Here is a 14,601-nt window from a genome sequence, read left to right as displayed (position 1 = left end):
TGCTTTTTAATCTTGGACTGTTTAGCAAATGAGAATGTTAATCTTTAAGTAATGTAATTTGTTGTGTTAAACAATCTTCAGGTTCATGATAGAAATAAATTTATGTTAGCATATGTTACAATTTATAACGATCTAATGCATGATGGCATAACAAAAAGAAGTCCAAGATTTCCAACATTCACAATATGGTTGATAACCATTAATTCTTGATCATTAACCAGACTATTACATTCCTAATTCTCACAACTGATAGTGGTTCAAACTGTCACTTATGCCTGGCTAGTTCTATGGCTCTGCGAAAACAGTTTAAAAATACGGTTTCCAAATTTCGAATTCAAATTGCTAATCCTTTACAATTTCACTGAAGGATACAGCCACAGGAGCATCATGCCTAGGGAAAATCTTTCCAAGAACAGTTCTCCACATTCCCATCCTGGGCACGAATCCGACCGAAACCATACTCTTCAACACACTTTCCACATCTCCAAGCAAATTCTCTTCACAAAGTCCCAACACCAACAACTTGTAAGACAAAAAGCTAGGAATCAAGCTCTTAGACCTCATCTTATACACAAAGGTTTTAGCATCAACAAATTTCTTAGATTTGAGCAGTCCATACAATACCTCCTGATAAGTCCCTTTATTAGGATCACAACCCATGAGCCTCATTCTATCTAACAGCTCCATTGCTTCCTCAATCCTCCCTTGTTTCTGCAAACCCGAAACCATTACGTTAAACGTTACAGCATCCGGCGAAACCCCTTCTTTCTTCATCCTATTAATCAACCCAAATGCCTCATCCACCATACCCTTTTCACACATACAATGCATTATAGTAGAATAAGTCATCTTATTTGGTTTACACCCTTGTTTGGGAAATTCGTCGAGCACTTGGTAGGCATCCTCTAACTTCCCACATTTACACAACCCCTTAATCAAAATGTTAAGAGTACAAGCATCAATCTCAACCCCAAGCTTAGTAGCACCCAGAAATACCTTATAAATCACATCAAATTTCTTCGACGACACCAAAAAATTCAGCACAAAATTGAAGGTTTTCGTCGAAGGCCAACAATTATACTCAGGCATATCAAAAAGAACTTCGATTACCCTTTTATCTAAACCACCCAAATCACCATAAATCTTCATCACATTGTAGAAAAACTCATCAGAAATGCGGAAATTTTTCTGGGTTTTAATCTTCTTCAAAATATCATCAATTGCATCAAAATTTTTTGCTTCACCAAGCTTGTTGATGATCACATTGAAAAAGGATTCATTAGGTTTGTAATCTTTGCGCTTTGAAATGTGATCTAACATAGGAAGAACTGAATTGGGTTCTAATGAAGTGAAGATTTTAACAACTTCATTTGGAGATAACCAATCTTTGTGAAACAGTTTTTGTATGCTGGAAGATTGATTAGATGAACACAAAGATGATAATGGGGTTGATGAAGCATCTTTACTGATTAATCTTTGGTTGAATAGTGAGCTAAAAATTGTTAATGGAATTAGATTTTGGGACGTTCTGATTCTGCGAAAGACTATCATTTCTACTTGTTGGGAACTCGAAAATGACCAAATACTTTAATAAACAATTTATTTTTGGCGAATTCACTAAATGCCACTAAGTAATTACTCTCTCCGTCCCCTTGTGATAGTCCTTTATGGGCATTTTTTCACGGGAATTAATAAACACAAATAAGAATAATTAAAGTACATTGAAAAAGTAATTTGATATTGGGTATGCAAAAAAGTAGAGAGAGAAAGTAATAAAAGTACATGGGAAAACAAAATTTACATGCGAAATATAAATTTGCACAAGTATTATTGCAAATTGGAGGGAAGTTTAGTAAAAAAATTAATATTTATGGTTGTTGAAAAAGGCAAATGGGGTGAACATTTTGGGACTAAAATTTTCCCATAAGGGACTATCAAAAGGGGACGGAGGTAGTAAAAAATTTACCGAATGCCATTCTAAAATTCACCAAATGTCACTAGCTTAAACTATAATTAATGACATTAGTTCTTCATTGATGTCATTCTTAATGTCATGATTTCTGTAAATTAATGCATAATATACCTTAGGGGGTTGTTTAATATCGCCCTCGATTTTCTAACTAACGCCCGCAAAATAAAATAAAATTATGTATTTAACCTTATTATAACGATTATAAAAATAATTAATTTTACCTTAATTTCATACTTTTACTGGACACAAAACTTTTTACCGTTCTCTCTAGTGGTCAACGGTCACCGACGTTCATCGGACAACCACCCCCAACCACCGTGAAATTAAACAAATTTTATATATTTTGCAAAATCAATTTCGTTAGATCTTATGGACAACGACGAAATTCCAGAAACACAACCTTTGACGCTTGCTGGAGGGTCGTCGAACCGATTAGAATCGGTACGTTGCGTTAATTTTTTTTAAAAAAATTCGAAATCCAGGAAACGCCTAGGATTTTCGAATGACCTAGGCTGAAACACCTAGTTTTTTCAAAACATCCTAGGCGTTTCAGCCTAGGTCATTCGAAAATCCTAGGCGTTTCCTGGGTTTCGATTTTTTTTTGTTTATTTTTTATTTCACGTATAGGTTAATTGTCATTGGATTTTACACTTTCGAAATTATTATTGTTATTAAAATTATATTATAATATTGTTATTAGAATGATTATAAGGTTTAAATTATTATTTATATCAATGAATATAATAAGTTTTTTTATAATTAGTTGTATTGTTAGAATTGTTATTACTATTATTGTTGTTGTTATTATTATTAGTCGTGTTCTTTGGTTCTTAACTTTTATTAATATTCATATAGGATTCTGAGTCCGAGGATGGTGACGGTGTGGACTATAGCGGACATTTTTTGACAAACGAAGTGTTTCCGAGTTTTGAGGATGTTGTTCTATGGGCACAAAATGTTTGTCGACCGCTCGGATTTATGTTAGTGAAGGCTTCTTACAAGATCGATCAGAGTGGTTGACCGTATCGATATGTGAGTTGTGATCGTGGAAAAAAGGGCATGATAAGACACATGATGAACGCGATACGCAAAGACACCAAAACCAAGGCAAACAATTGTCCCTCCAAACTCAAGGTTGAGTATGTCAGAGTAGTAAATGGTTGGAAGCTTAGTTGCTTGAACGGAACTCACAATCATTCTTTGGTTGTTTATCCCGAGGGACATCGACAGCGGTCTTAGTATTGCTGCTAAGCAGGTAGTGCGTGACATGACTCAGGCACAGGTGCCACCTCGACATATCATGAGAACTCTTGTAGAAAAGTGTCCCGGAGACCGTCCAAATATCATGCATGTCTACAACTGCAGAAGTAAAATAAGAATGGAGAAATTTGAAGGAAGAGAAGAAGTTCACCAGGTGCTTCATTTGGCCAGACAGAGCAAATACCTCACTTGGGTTTTTACTGATTCCAACAATGTGTTGCAACATGCTTTCATGGCACACCCGATCATGACAAATTTGCTTCGCACATACCCGTACGTGATAGGTATGGATTCCACTTACAAAACGAATCGATAAGGCATGCCATTCTTTGAGATTGTTAAGGTTACACCGACTAATCAGAACTTTCTTGTTGCATACGCATTCATGAGGTCAGAGTCCCAGGAAAGTTATCGGTGGGTGCTTCAGTGCTTGAGGTTGTTGATCGGTCATCATAGAGAGCCATCGGTACTACTGATAGATAGGGAGCTTGGCCTTTGTGCAGCGTTGAAGAGCGTGTTTCCAAACACAAGACACATGTTGTGTGTGTGGCATATTAACAAAGATGTTGAGGCGAAGGTTACTTCCATGTTTGAAAAAAAAGGAGATTGGTGCCAAGTTCAAAAATGGGAGGTGGAGGCTTGTGATTAATGCTACATCTGAAGAGGCATATAACAAAGAACTTGTAGTGTTGAAAACCAAGTGGAGTTGATGGCCGAAAGTAATTGAATATGTTATGGACACTTGGCTCGTACACAAGGAGAAGTTTGTATTGTTTTGGACAAACCAGGTACTACACTTAAGCAATGTTAACAACTGCAGGGTTGAGAGCCAACATTTAGCATTGAAGGGTTGGATTGACAGTTTAACAGGCTCTTTAGACACGATTTAGGCTCAAGTGCACTGCTCGATTGAGAATAAGATCATAGCCATTCGTAATGGATTAGAGGCATGTAGAACAAGTCATTGTCAGAAGTACAAGCATAAGCCTTTACATCAGCTGAACGGAAAGGTATCCCACTATTGTCTGTCTATTCTTCTCGGTGAGACAAACAGAATGCGAGGGTTGAGTACGGATATCCATCGACGTTGTGGGTGTGCTCTACGTACTACCCATGGCTTACCTTGTGCGTGCCAAATATACGACTCGATTGCTGTAGGGAAGGGGTTGTATTCTAAGAATCCATTTTGGAGGACCCTTGTCATCGGAGATGGTGTTGACATTCCTAATATAGTTGATGAAAATGATGAGGATCGAGGTCATTTCCGCACCCTTGTTGATCAGGTTATTGTCAGTGATCCTGTGATGCTTAGGCACGTGTCACGAGTTATTGAGGGTGAGATGGATCCTAACTACGATGACTTTCAGGAGCCTAGAGTCAACCCCCGTGTAAGGGGACGACCACCCGAGAATCGTAATAAGCGGGATCCTTCGTTTTTCGAGCATGTTGAACGTAGTGGGCGAGAGAATCGATCTAGAAGTAGACCACCCCCATCTGATACAGGTGATTATCAATTTAAATAATATGATTATTCATCGTAAATTTTAATTTAACTATATGTCATATTATGTTTTTAATTTTGTAGGTACTGGGTTCGACATGCGCCAATGCAAATACAGCTATGCTATTCCCAACATCATTTGGCCTTACGTCGTAGGTGTTAAGGATGTAATTGGTGATGGGAACTGCAGATTTCGTTGCGTAGCAGATTTATTGTACGGAACTCAGGAGGAGTGGCGATTGGTTCGGCATCAAATGGCAAATGAGGTTGGTTCTCACCCTTGGTTGTACAGCATGATTTACTACGACATATGGGGCCAAGGGGTTGGTTCAGGACTGCAAAGGGAGATAGACCGGATTAGATGGGATGGTGATGCGTGTGGAGAGGAGCACTGGATGGTAGCACAACAGGATTTTTTTGCTATTGCCACAATATGGAATGTGGTGGTGATTTGTTATGGAGTAGGAAATAGACCGTCGAGCTACTATCCATCTACTACTGTTTTGCGTTGAACAATCGTGGACGTTTAGATAGGCCTTCTGGTGAGTTTGTGATTGGAACTGTTGGAGGAACGCATTTCATTCGGTTGCATATGGAACGTGACCACCCACTACCTCCAATTTCACCAATGTGGTTTAACGCTCGTCAGGCAAGTGTAGACGGGTGGGAGAGAAGGTACGATAGAAGGATTCAATTGTGGCAGACATTAATCAACTCTTGAGTACCGTTGAATATTGTTGTGGATTTTGATTAAACTTTATTTTAACTTTATTAATAAACATGGTTTTTTTTTAATTTATTTTAAGCATTTCTCTTTTAAAGTATACTAAGCAAGTACATAGTCTATTAGAAAATAAAAAAAAAACTCAAACATAAATGTCAACTTGATTATTTCCAACAAATGTGTAAAACTTAAATGGCCACTAACAACATCCAAAACATAGTTTAATAAAAAATAAAGTCCAAGCTACAATTAAATATTACAACTAATCAGCAAGTCCATTTATTGCATTCCAATCAGCAATCACTTGCGCCAACATTGCTCTGGTGTCTCTTGATAGTGTAGGGTAATCACTAAGTGATCGATGTGCTGTAACCATGAATCATCCTACCCACTGCATAAAAAATTATAATTGTATTAATAATAATAGGAAAAAAAATTAAATAAATAATAAAACAACTAATAAAAAACTTACGTAATCAACGTTGGTCCTCTCAGGAAGACCGTGATCATCCTCAACATTAGGAGTGACGATAGGATGGCTAACTCTCCTAAACCATGATAGGTAGTTAGGTGCACAAGTATGTCCGCCAGGTGGAACTCTAGTATATCCACCAAGCAGAAGACTGAACGCAGCACCGGGAACAAATCCATTCCACATGCGAGTAGTCATCTGAGCTGAAAAACTGACCCTATATGACTTAACACTAACTGGTCTATGAGCATCATCAGGCCTAATCATGTCACCGGGAACCTCCTGTATAAACCCCAATTGTCGAACAACTCGACCGGGCATATATGGCTCTATGATGCCTCGATATCCAATACATCCAGTAAACGCAGTTCTAGGCACCTGTAATGCAGGAAAAGCTCCGTACGGCAACCAGCATACCTACAAATTAATACAAGTGTAAATCAACTGTAAATAAAAGCATTGTAAAACAAATAGTATTACGTATCTATTTATACCTGATGGTCACCTAGCTGGTCAAGTCGAGTACAAAAGGACACCAGACACAATTGATGCTTCCGCGCCATACCAACATCCCATAACCCTGCTCGTGCATATGGAACGTCTCACGTCAACACCCCCTGGCGAGGCCGAAAACATGGAAAATACTCGTATATCCAAGACTGAAGAAGAGTTAGACAACCCGCAATAGAATCACATCCATTTCGGGTGGCATGCTCGAGCTGACAATACAAGTACGCTAGTGTGGCTGAACCCCAAGAGTATCTCGTCAACCTCTCCAAGTTATGCTCCACAAACAACTCAGTGAGAAAAGAAGGATGGGTACGAGAACCGCTCTTGTCAGTAAAGAGCGTGTTACCCAAAAGGACCCACATGTAACCAATGACCTGAACCTCCTCAATTTGCTCTACCGTACGACACCCATCAATAATCTGGTCAGTATGGACGCCACAATTCTTGTAGATGGAAGTCTGAGTCTTGACCTGTAGCTCCTCCGTAGTCAACTGTAACAACTCAGCTGCAATAGTCCTATACTGGTCACTAGATAGATCCTCGGCAACCATATCACCATCAACTCGAATACCAAGTATGTGGTGGACGTCGTGCAACATGATGGTCATCTCACCAAAAGGTAGGTGGAATGTGTTTGTGTCTGGCTGCCATCTCTCCACAAAAGCAGAAATCAGCGGAAAATCAAGGTGGTCGTGCATAATGCTCGGCAGGTGCGACAATCCAATCTGTCGTATCCGCGTAGCATTGTCTGCCGTAAATCCCTCTATCCATTCACTCAACGATCTACACACACTAGCTCTAGTATGACACCGCAAAAACCGTCGATCATGCCCGTCCCAAATATATCGAGCAACATGGGCCCCAAAACTAGGAATAACGGTCCCAACATCGGGTCCACCGTCCATCGGCCCCTGAACAAGCCAAGACGCTACATATCGAGGTGGTCGTGAACTCGTAAATCTCCCATCAGGACCTCTCGTCACGACAGTCTGCTGCTCCTCAGCATCAGCATCATCGTCCTCAGGTCCATCATCATCGTATCTCGAACCCGAACCCAAAACCGAGCTAGTAGTCCTCAACAAAGGATTAGGACCGGCTCCCTCCTGCTCATCCAAATAAGTCCCAAAACTACCCACTTCTCTGTCGCGCTCTGGTAAAGAACTACCTTCCCGTATACTAATCCTCAGCCCCCTATCTCTCCTAATCGACGCATTAATGCCACGTGATCTAGCATTAATATATGACAGCCAAATTCTCATCCCACTTTTAAAATTGTATACCTTTGTGATAGTATTTTGTAATCCCATCTTTTCAGCGATTTGAGAGAAAACAATCTCAGTGGCCGAGTTCCTATATAACTTATGAATTACTAATTAGATTATTCTTCATATTCTTTTCTATCTAGATGCATTGCTTCCGATAATCTAATTTTTCCTAATATTCTCATCCCACTTTTAAAATAATCATATAGTAGTATGAGAATGAATAATGATCAAATTTGTTGCAATAATTGAACGAAAATTGGATCTAGACCTGGCAGATTTGTTGCAATAATATAATTCAATGACAAATTGAAAGGAAAACAATTAAAACCAGACATTTTCAAGCAATTAAACGCAATTAAAACCAGATGATTGCAAGCAATTAAAGGCAATACCGAAAAATTTAAAAAATATATAAAAAAACCCAGGCGTACAACCGTATGGTTGTATGAAAAAACCATGGGTGAAACGCCTAGTTCGGCGTACAACCGTATGGTTGTATGAAAAAACTGGGCGTTTCACCTCAATTAATTAATCACTTGTTATGTTATGATTTTTTTTCTTTTAATTAATAATTTTGATGATTAAAAAATAATATTTTTTTCTGAATTTGCATACCGAAAAATATTACGCTAAAGTTTTGAGGATCAGTTTCACTCTTTATATATGGGTCCAAATTAAGCTCGAAAATGACAAAAAAAAAATTGTTTTGCATGTTAAGAAAATTTCAATCTATGTGTCGTTTTTAACTATGAAATTTGTTTAAGTAAGGTTTTCGGGGACATTTGGGGCCTTTATGGTCCAAATAAAGCTCAAAATTGGCAAAAAACAAAAAAGACATAAATGCCTCATTTTGTGTGTTCAGATTGTTATTTTTTATCGTGAAAATTGTAAAACGAGGAATTACATTTTTTTTTCCATTTCTGAGCTGCATTTGGATAATTTAAAGGATAAAGGACCCCCAAAACCTTACCCGAGCAATTTTCCCGATTATAAAATAATGACACGCAAATCGAGATATTTTACAATATTTTTTCTTAATGAAAAATCACCAAAACTGTAATGAATTATTCTATTCTATTATGAAATAATCAGTGGATGAGGATGACTATTATTAATGTACTATCTTGAATATTTTAGAATTTGATCTTATCCGAGGAAACCCTAGATAATATACATGTATATTTATCACGTACTAGATGAAATAATATACACAACAAAATTCCCTCATATTTCTCTCTATATTAACATTTTCGTTGTTTTTTTAATTGCAACATTTACTTAGAGTACTCTAAATCGAGGAAATCCAAGTTACTTAATATGAGTAAGAATAGAAGTGCTTAATGTGTTGAAACAATGAAGGCGCATGTGGTATAATCGCCTTAGTGAGTATTTGTTGAAAGAAGGGTGCAAAAATCTGTGGATACACTATAATCATTGAGTAGCCCTATGGTTGTTAGAGCACTTGATGTAGAAAAAGATCGCTTTCCTCCTCGGGAGAATGAAGAAGAAATTCTTGGTCCTCAAGTACCATATTTACCAAATCATTCGTGCACTTTGTGTGTAGGGGATACAATTCATGGTATTCGTGGGAATCCTTCTTCGGGAAGGAGCGGTTTGTACAATGTGGAAAATAAGATGGTAAAGGGTTTTTACTGGAAGATAGGGAATGGGGATATTAAGATTGCCAATATCAGGTTGGTGTAGGGCTCCATTCCAAAATTTAAATCTAACCAATTCCTAAGTGGGGTTGGTACGGGTCGGTTAAAGATCTGATCTCACATAATTCTAGATCATGGAATGTGGCAATCATTAAGGACATATTTGAATAGGATACGGCCCAGAAAATTCTGGAAATGGAGTTACTATCATTTGAGAAGAAGGATGTTCTTTATTGGGGAGAGCATTTCTCAGGAATGTACACTGTGAAGTTAGGGTATGCTTTTCTAATGCGTGCTTTTTCTTTGCAACAGGGGGTTTTATGTGATTTTAATTTTTACAGGCTCATTTGGAGGCTCAACATACCGCCCAAATGGAGCTTAATCCTGTGGAAGCTTGTTATGAATGGTTTGGCAGTTAAGTCAAACTTGGCCCGTAGAGGGGTGGATGTAGAGGTTAGGTGTGATTCTTGTGGCATGTCAACGCAAGATCTACAAAAATTATTTAGGATGTACTCTTTTGCGAGGTATGCTTGGCATAATTGTCCACTTCATATTTCGTATGAAATTGATAAATCTACTCTTGTGCGACACTAGATTTAGAAATATATCATGCTTTTCAATAGCGAGGATGGAAAGAATTGAAAAGCGAACGGATTAATACGTTAGTTGGTGTGCTTTGGAGCCTTTGGCTAACAAGGAATGGAAGGGGTTTTAACAATGAGGAGGGTATCTGGTGGACTTATTCTAACACAACAACTCTGCAATGAGGAATTTATCTATTTGGCAAAGAAAGGATGAAAAAAAGCTCTCTTACAGGAGTTATAGCTAAGGACTTAGGGGATAATAGTGCACCGCTAGGGTTTGCTAGAGTGAAGAAGATCTTATCACTAATTCTCAAGATGAGAGATTAGAGGTGACCGTAATGGTGGATGGCTCTTGGCAAAAAACACTACTAGAAATAGGGCCATTTCCAACGGAATTGTTCCGACGGACACCTAATTTCGTCGGAAAGTACATATTTTCCGACAGAATATTCCGTCCGAACTTTAAGTTTCCCACGGAATTAATTTCTGTCGGTGATTAACGACGGAAATTCCGTCGGAGTCTAATTAAAAAAAAAAAAACCCTAAAACACCCCACTTCATTTAAGCTCGTTCCGCCCCCTTTATCTTTCTCCTACTCCTTTTCATTCTCTCTCCTCTCCTCATCTTCTTCTCTTTCTCTCTCCTCTTTTCTCGGTGTTCTCTATCTCCTCTTCTCCTCGTCTTCTCTTTCTACTCTGATCCTCTTTTCTCAGTCCTCTCTTCTCGCTTCGTCCTCCTCTTCTCTGAGCAAATTAATGGTTTTAAGGAACAAATTCGTGGTTTTAAGGAGCAAATTCGTGGTTTTAAGGAGCAAATTCATGGTTTAAGGAGGAAATTCATGGTTTTAAGGTCAAGTTCGACCATGAAAATGCTAGATCTAGCGTTTTAATGGTCGAACTTGACCTTATATACCCAAATTCAAGACTAAATTTGGTTGATTGTGGTCGAATTGTTGTGGTAAGTGTAGTAGATCTACAAAGTTTTAATCTTTTGTTTTTAGTTTTTTTTTTTTCTGTATAGTATCTTAATTTTTCAGTTTTTTTTTTGGGTTGAGGGGTCGGTTAAGGTGGTGGGTGATTTGGGTGGTTCTGGGTTAGGGTTCGGTGATAGTGGCTAATTTGGGTGGTTCTGGGCTAGGGTTCGGTGATGGTGGCTGATTTGGGTGGTTCTAGGTTAGGGTTCGGTGGTAGTGGCTAATTTGGGTGGTTCTGGGCTAGGGTTCGGTGACGGTGGCTGATTTGGGTGGTTCTGGGTTAGGGTTCGGTGGTGGTGGACTGGTGGTGGCTGGATCTTGGTTAGTTTGGGGAGTGACGGTCTGGGATTAGGGTTAGTTAAGGGCTTGTGGTGTTTTGAGGTGGTGATGCGCCGCACCGGTGGTGGCGCGGCGTTTTTTTTTAAAATTCTATAAATCAGTTTTCCGTCGGAATTTTCCGGCGGATTTGTGTCCATCGGAAATTTCCGACGGACTTTTCTAGTGCCTGAAAATCACTTGCTACAAAAAGATTCCGTCGGAAAAGTGTTTCCGACGGAAATTTCGTCGGAAAAGGTCGATTTTCCTACGAAGGGTGTTCCGACGACGGTTTCCGACGAAATTCCATCGGAAACGGGTTTTCTGACGGAAAACAAGGTGTTTTCGAGGGATTTTTTCCGTCGGAAAACAGCAGTTTTCTAGTAGTGAAAGTTCGAGAAATGTAGGCATGAGTTAGGCTTACTCTTTTGACCAGACAACCTATTTGGAAGGTGGAGGCACCTTTAGAAAAGAACTTCAACTCTTCATGCGGAACTTTTGGCTTGCTTAAAAGCTATTCAGCGAGCAAGACAGAAAGGGTATCAACGGCTTATTTTGTTTACAGACTCGCTAGCTATTATTCATCTGATTCAACATCCGAAACGAAGAGAAGTCAGGCTTCTTTGGACTATATATTCAAGATATGATACAGATAGGGAAGCTATTGAAGAACTGTATCATTTGGAAAGTAGGAAGGGACCAGGCCACACAAGCCCATGATATTGCTAATATGTGTAGGGTTAATTTAGATAGCTTTTCAAACTAGTGTTTTTGTTTAGTTGCGATTATAAAAAAAAGTACCATATCTAAGTACAATAGGGGCATTAATGTATCTTGCTAGTCGTGAACGACCTGACATATCATTTTCAGTACATTTGTTAGCATGATTTAGCTCATGCCCTACCCGAAGGCATTGGAATGGGGTTAAGCATGTACTTCGTTACCTTCAAAGTATGAAAGATATGGGTTTGTTTTTCTCTAACCTGTACAAAGAAGGTTTGATCGGTTTTGCAAATGCAGGGTACATGTCTAACCCTCATTATGCTAGATCACAAACTTGATATTTTGTTCATTTGTGGAGGTACTTCCATTTTTTGGCGCTATGAAACAAATAGTTGTAGCTACTTCTTCTAACCAGAAGTTTTGGCAATCTATGAAGCTAGTCAATGTGTATGGTTAAGGTCTGTAATTCAGCATATACAAACTGATTGTGGTATATACTCCGAGAATGAAGTTATGACAATTTTATATGAGGATAATGCAGCATGCTTGCCCAATTGCTTAAGGAAGGGTATAGAAAAGGTGATAGAACTATGCACATTTTACCAAAATTCTTCTACACTCATGATCACTAAAAGAATGGTGATACAAAAGTCCTACACATTCGCTCAAGTGAAAACTTGGCAAATTTGTTTACTAAGGCGCTCCCAACAGCCATATTCAAAAAGTTAACTAACATCATTGGTTTAATTTGCGTCATCTTAAAGATCTCAAGTGATGTAGTCATGATAAGGGGGAGTTAATGTGCACTACACCCATTTTTCCTTAGCCATAATTTTTCTACTGGGCTTTCCTGGTAAGGTTTTTAACGAGGCAAGATCTTATGCACATTATGTAAAAATGTATTCTAGTCTGTATGAGTTTTCTAGTAAATTTTTGGGTATTATATTGTTTTATATAATAGTCATCCAAGATGGAGTGTTATGAAATAATGAGTGGATGACTATTATCCATGTAATATCTATTCTATAGTTGGGTATTTGATCCCTATATGGGGAAACCCTAGATAATATACATGTCTATATATCCCAACCTAGATGGAATAATATACACAACAAATTCCCTCATATATATCTCTCTATATTTAACATTTTCTTTTTTTTTATTGCAACATTCTTAGAGTACTCTAAACCAAGAAAATCCAAGTTAGGATTGGTTCCTTTAAGCTGCTATGAAGAGCAGGGGTTAGTAAAGTAGAGTAGATTTTAGCCAAACAGAGCATATTTCAGCCGAGCAGAGCTTCCAACACCGCAGAGCATAGCATATTTCAGCCGAGCAGAGCTTCCAACACCGCAGAGCATAGCATATTTCAGCAGGGCTTATTAGAGCAGAACAACTCAAAAGAATAGGACGTACTCAATATGATAAGAACAGAAGTTTCTCATGGGGCACTATCGACTGTTACTAGTTTAAGTTGGGGTAAAAGCGGGATCATTTTAACTATTATTAACTTTGGAGCAAAAGTTTTTTGAGAATTTGGGGATTTATGGTCGAAAAATAGTAGTAGGAAGCCACCGAACATTATCTCTCTCTTCACCAATATAATGGAGCTTGAATTATTCAACAATGGAGCTTGAATGCTTCAATGGAGGTAGACGAAATCAATGCAGGAAGACAAACACCTACCATTTAGGTTTAAGCATGCCCTAAAATTATATAATTTTCTTTGGAATTTTCGTTAAATTCGATGTTGAAGGCACTCAAAATGGTAGTATTGGGGTTGAGGTTTGTTGTGGTGTTGGTGGTGTTAGGCATAGTGTATGCTATGGTTTTTGGTGTTTGTCTTCCATTGATGATGAGTATGAAAGAAGGGAGGTTGAAGAAGGCGTTGAAGAAAATGGAAAGACAACGGAGGTAGATGAACATTAAATAAAAAAAGTTGCTCATAATTACAACAATGCATACCATGGTTTAATAATTCGTTACTGGCCAGGTTTTGTGGAAAAAGGGGGAATTCATAAGTTAGAGGGTTAAAATCAATTAGTGTAGGTTAAAAATCAAATAGTGAAGGGTAAGAATAATAACAATAATTTAAATTCAATACTAAAAATAAATATCAATCGTTATTTGTTGATAAATATAGTATTTTGTACAAAAAACATACTTAAAAATTAAAAGTTTTTTTTTTTAAATAACATACATATAATAAAGCATACAAAGTATAAGTTTTGATACTTTATTTAAATCTTGTGATCTACTAATAAGGAGAATTCTAACAAACCTACCTTTTTTCATTTTGGTATCATTACTACTGTAATCTCATTCCCTAATAGTCCTTGAACCTAAATAATTGATACGTTTGAATAAATACGTTTGACACTTTTCACTATTCACATACTAACTTTGACTACCATTTTTTAAAATAATGTAGTAAAAAATTAAATTTTATCATGAAATATATTGTTAAATATTCGTAGATATTAATATGCAGTTTCATAATATAAATATTTTAATTATTTTTTACTAGTATTTAATCATGTATATTTATGGTCAAATAAACTAGTACATTGACATATGTGTCTAGTTTGACCGTGTTAATTATTTAGGAAAAGAGGAAGTATTAATATTAGGTAATCGATTATTATTA

At 37.6% G+C, this 14,601-nt stretch overlaps 1 protein-coding gene across 1 annotated transcript; it reads right to left on the bottom strand.

Annotated features, from left to right (window-relative positions):
• Positions 1-127: 127 nt before the first annotated feature.
• On the bottom strand, positions 128-1,551 carry LOC145604156 (uncharacterized). Its single transcript, XM_081660105.1, has one exon. It carries the CDS (start codon positions 1,549-1,551, stop codon positions 343-345), a length of 1,209 nt encoding a protein of 402 aa, XP_081516231.1. The 3' UTR covers positions 128-342.
• Between the last annotated feature and the right edge of the window lie 13,050 nt (positions 1,552-14,601).

This window comes from Chenopodium album, chromosome 22, assembly GCF_948465745.1.
Source record: "Chenopodium album chromosome 22, dcCheAlbu1.1, whole genome shotgun sequence".
In the NCBI taxonomy this organism is placed as follows: Eukaryota; Viridiplantae; Streptophyta; class Magnoliopsida; order Caryophyllales; family Amaranthaceae; genus Chenopodium; species Chenopodium album.
This window is presented reverse-complemented; position numbering and strand designations above follow the sequence as displayed.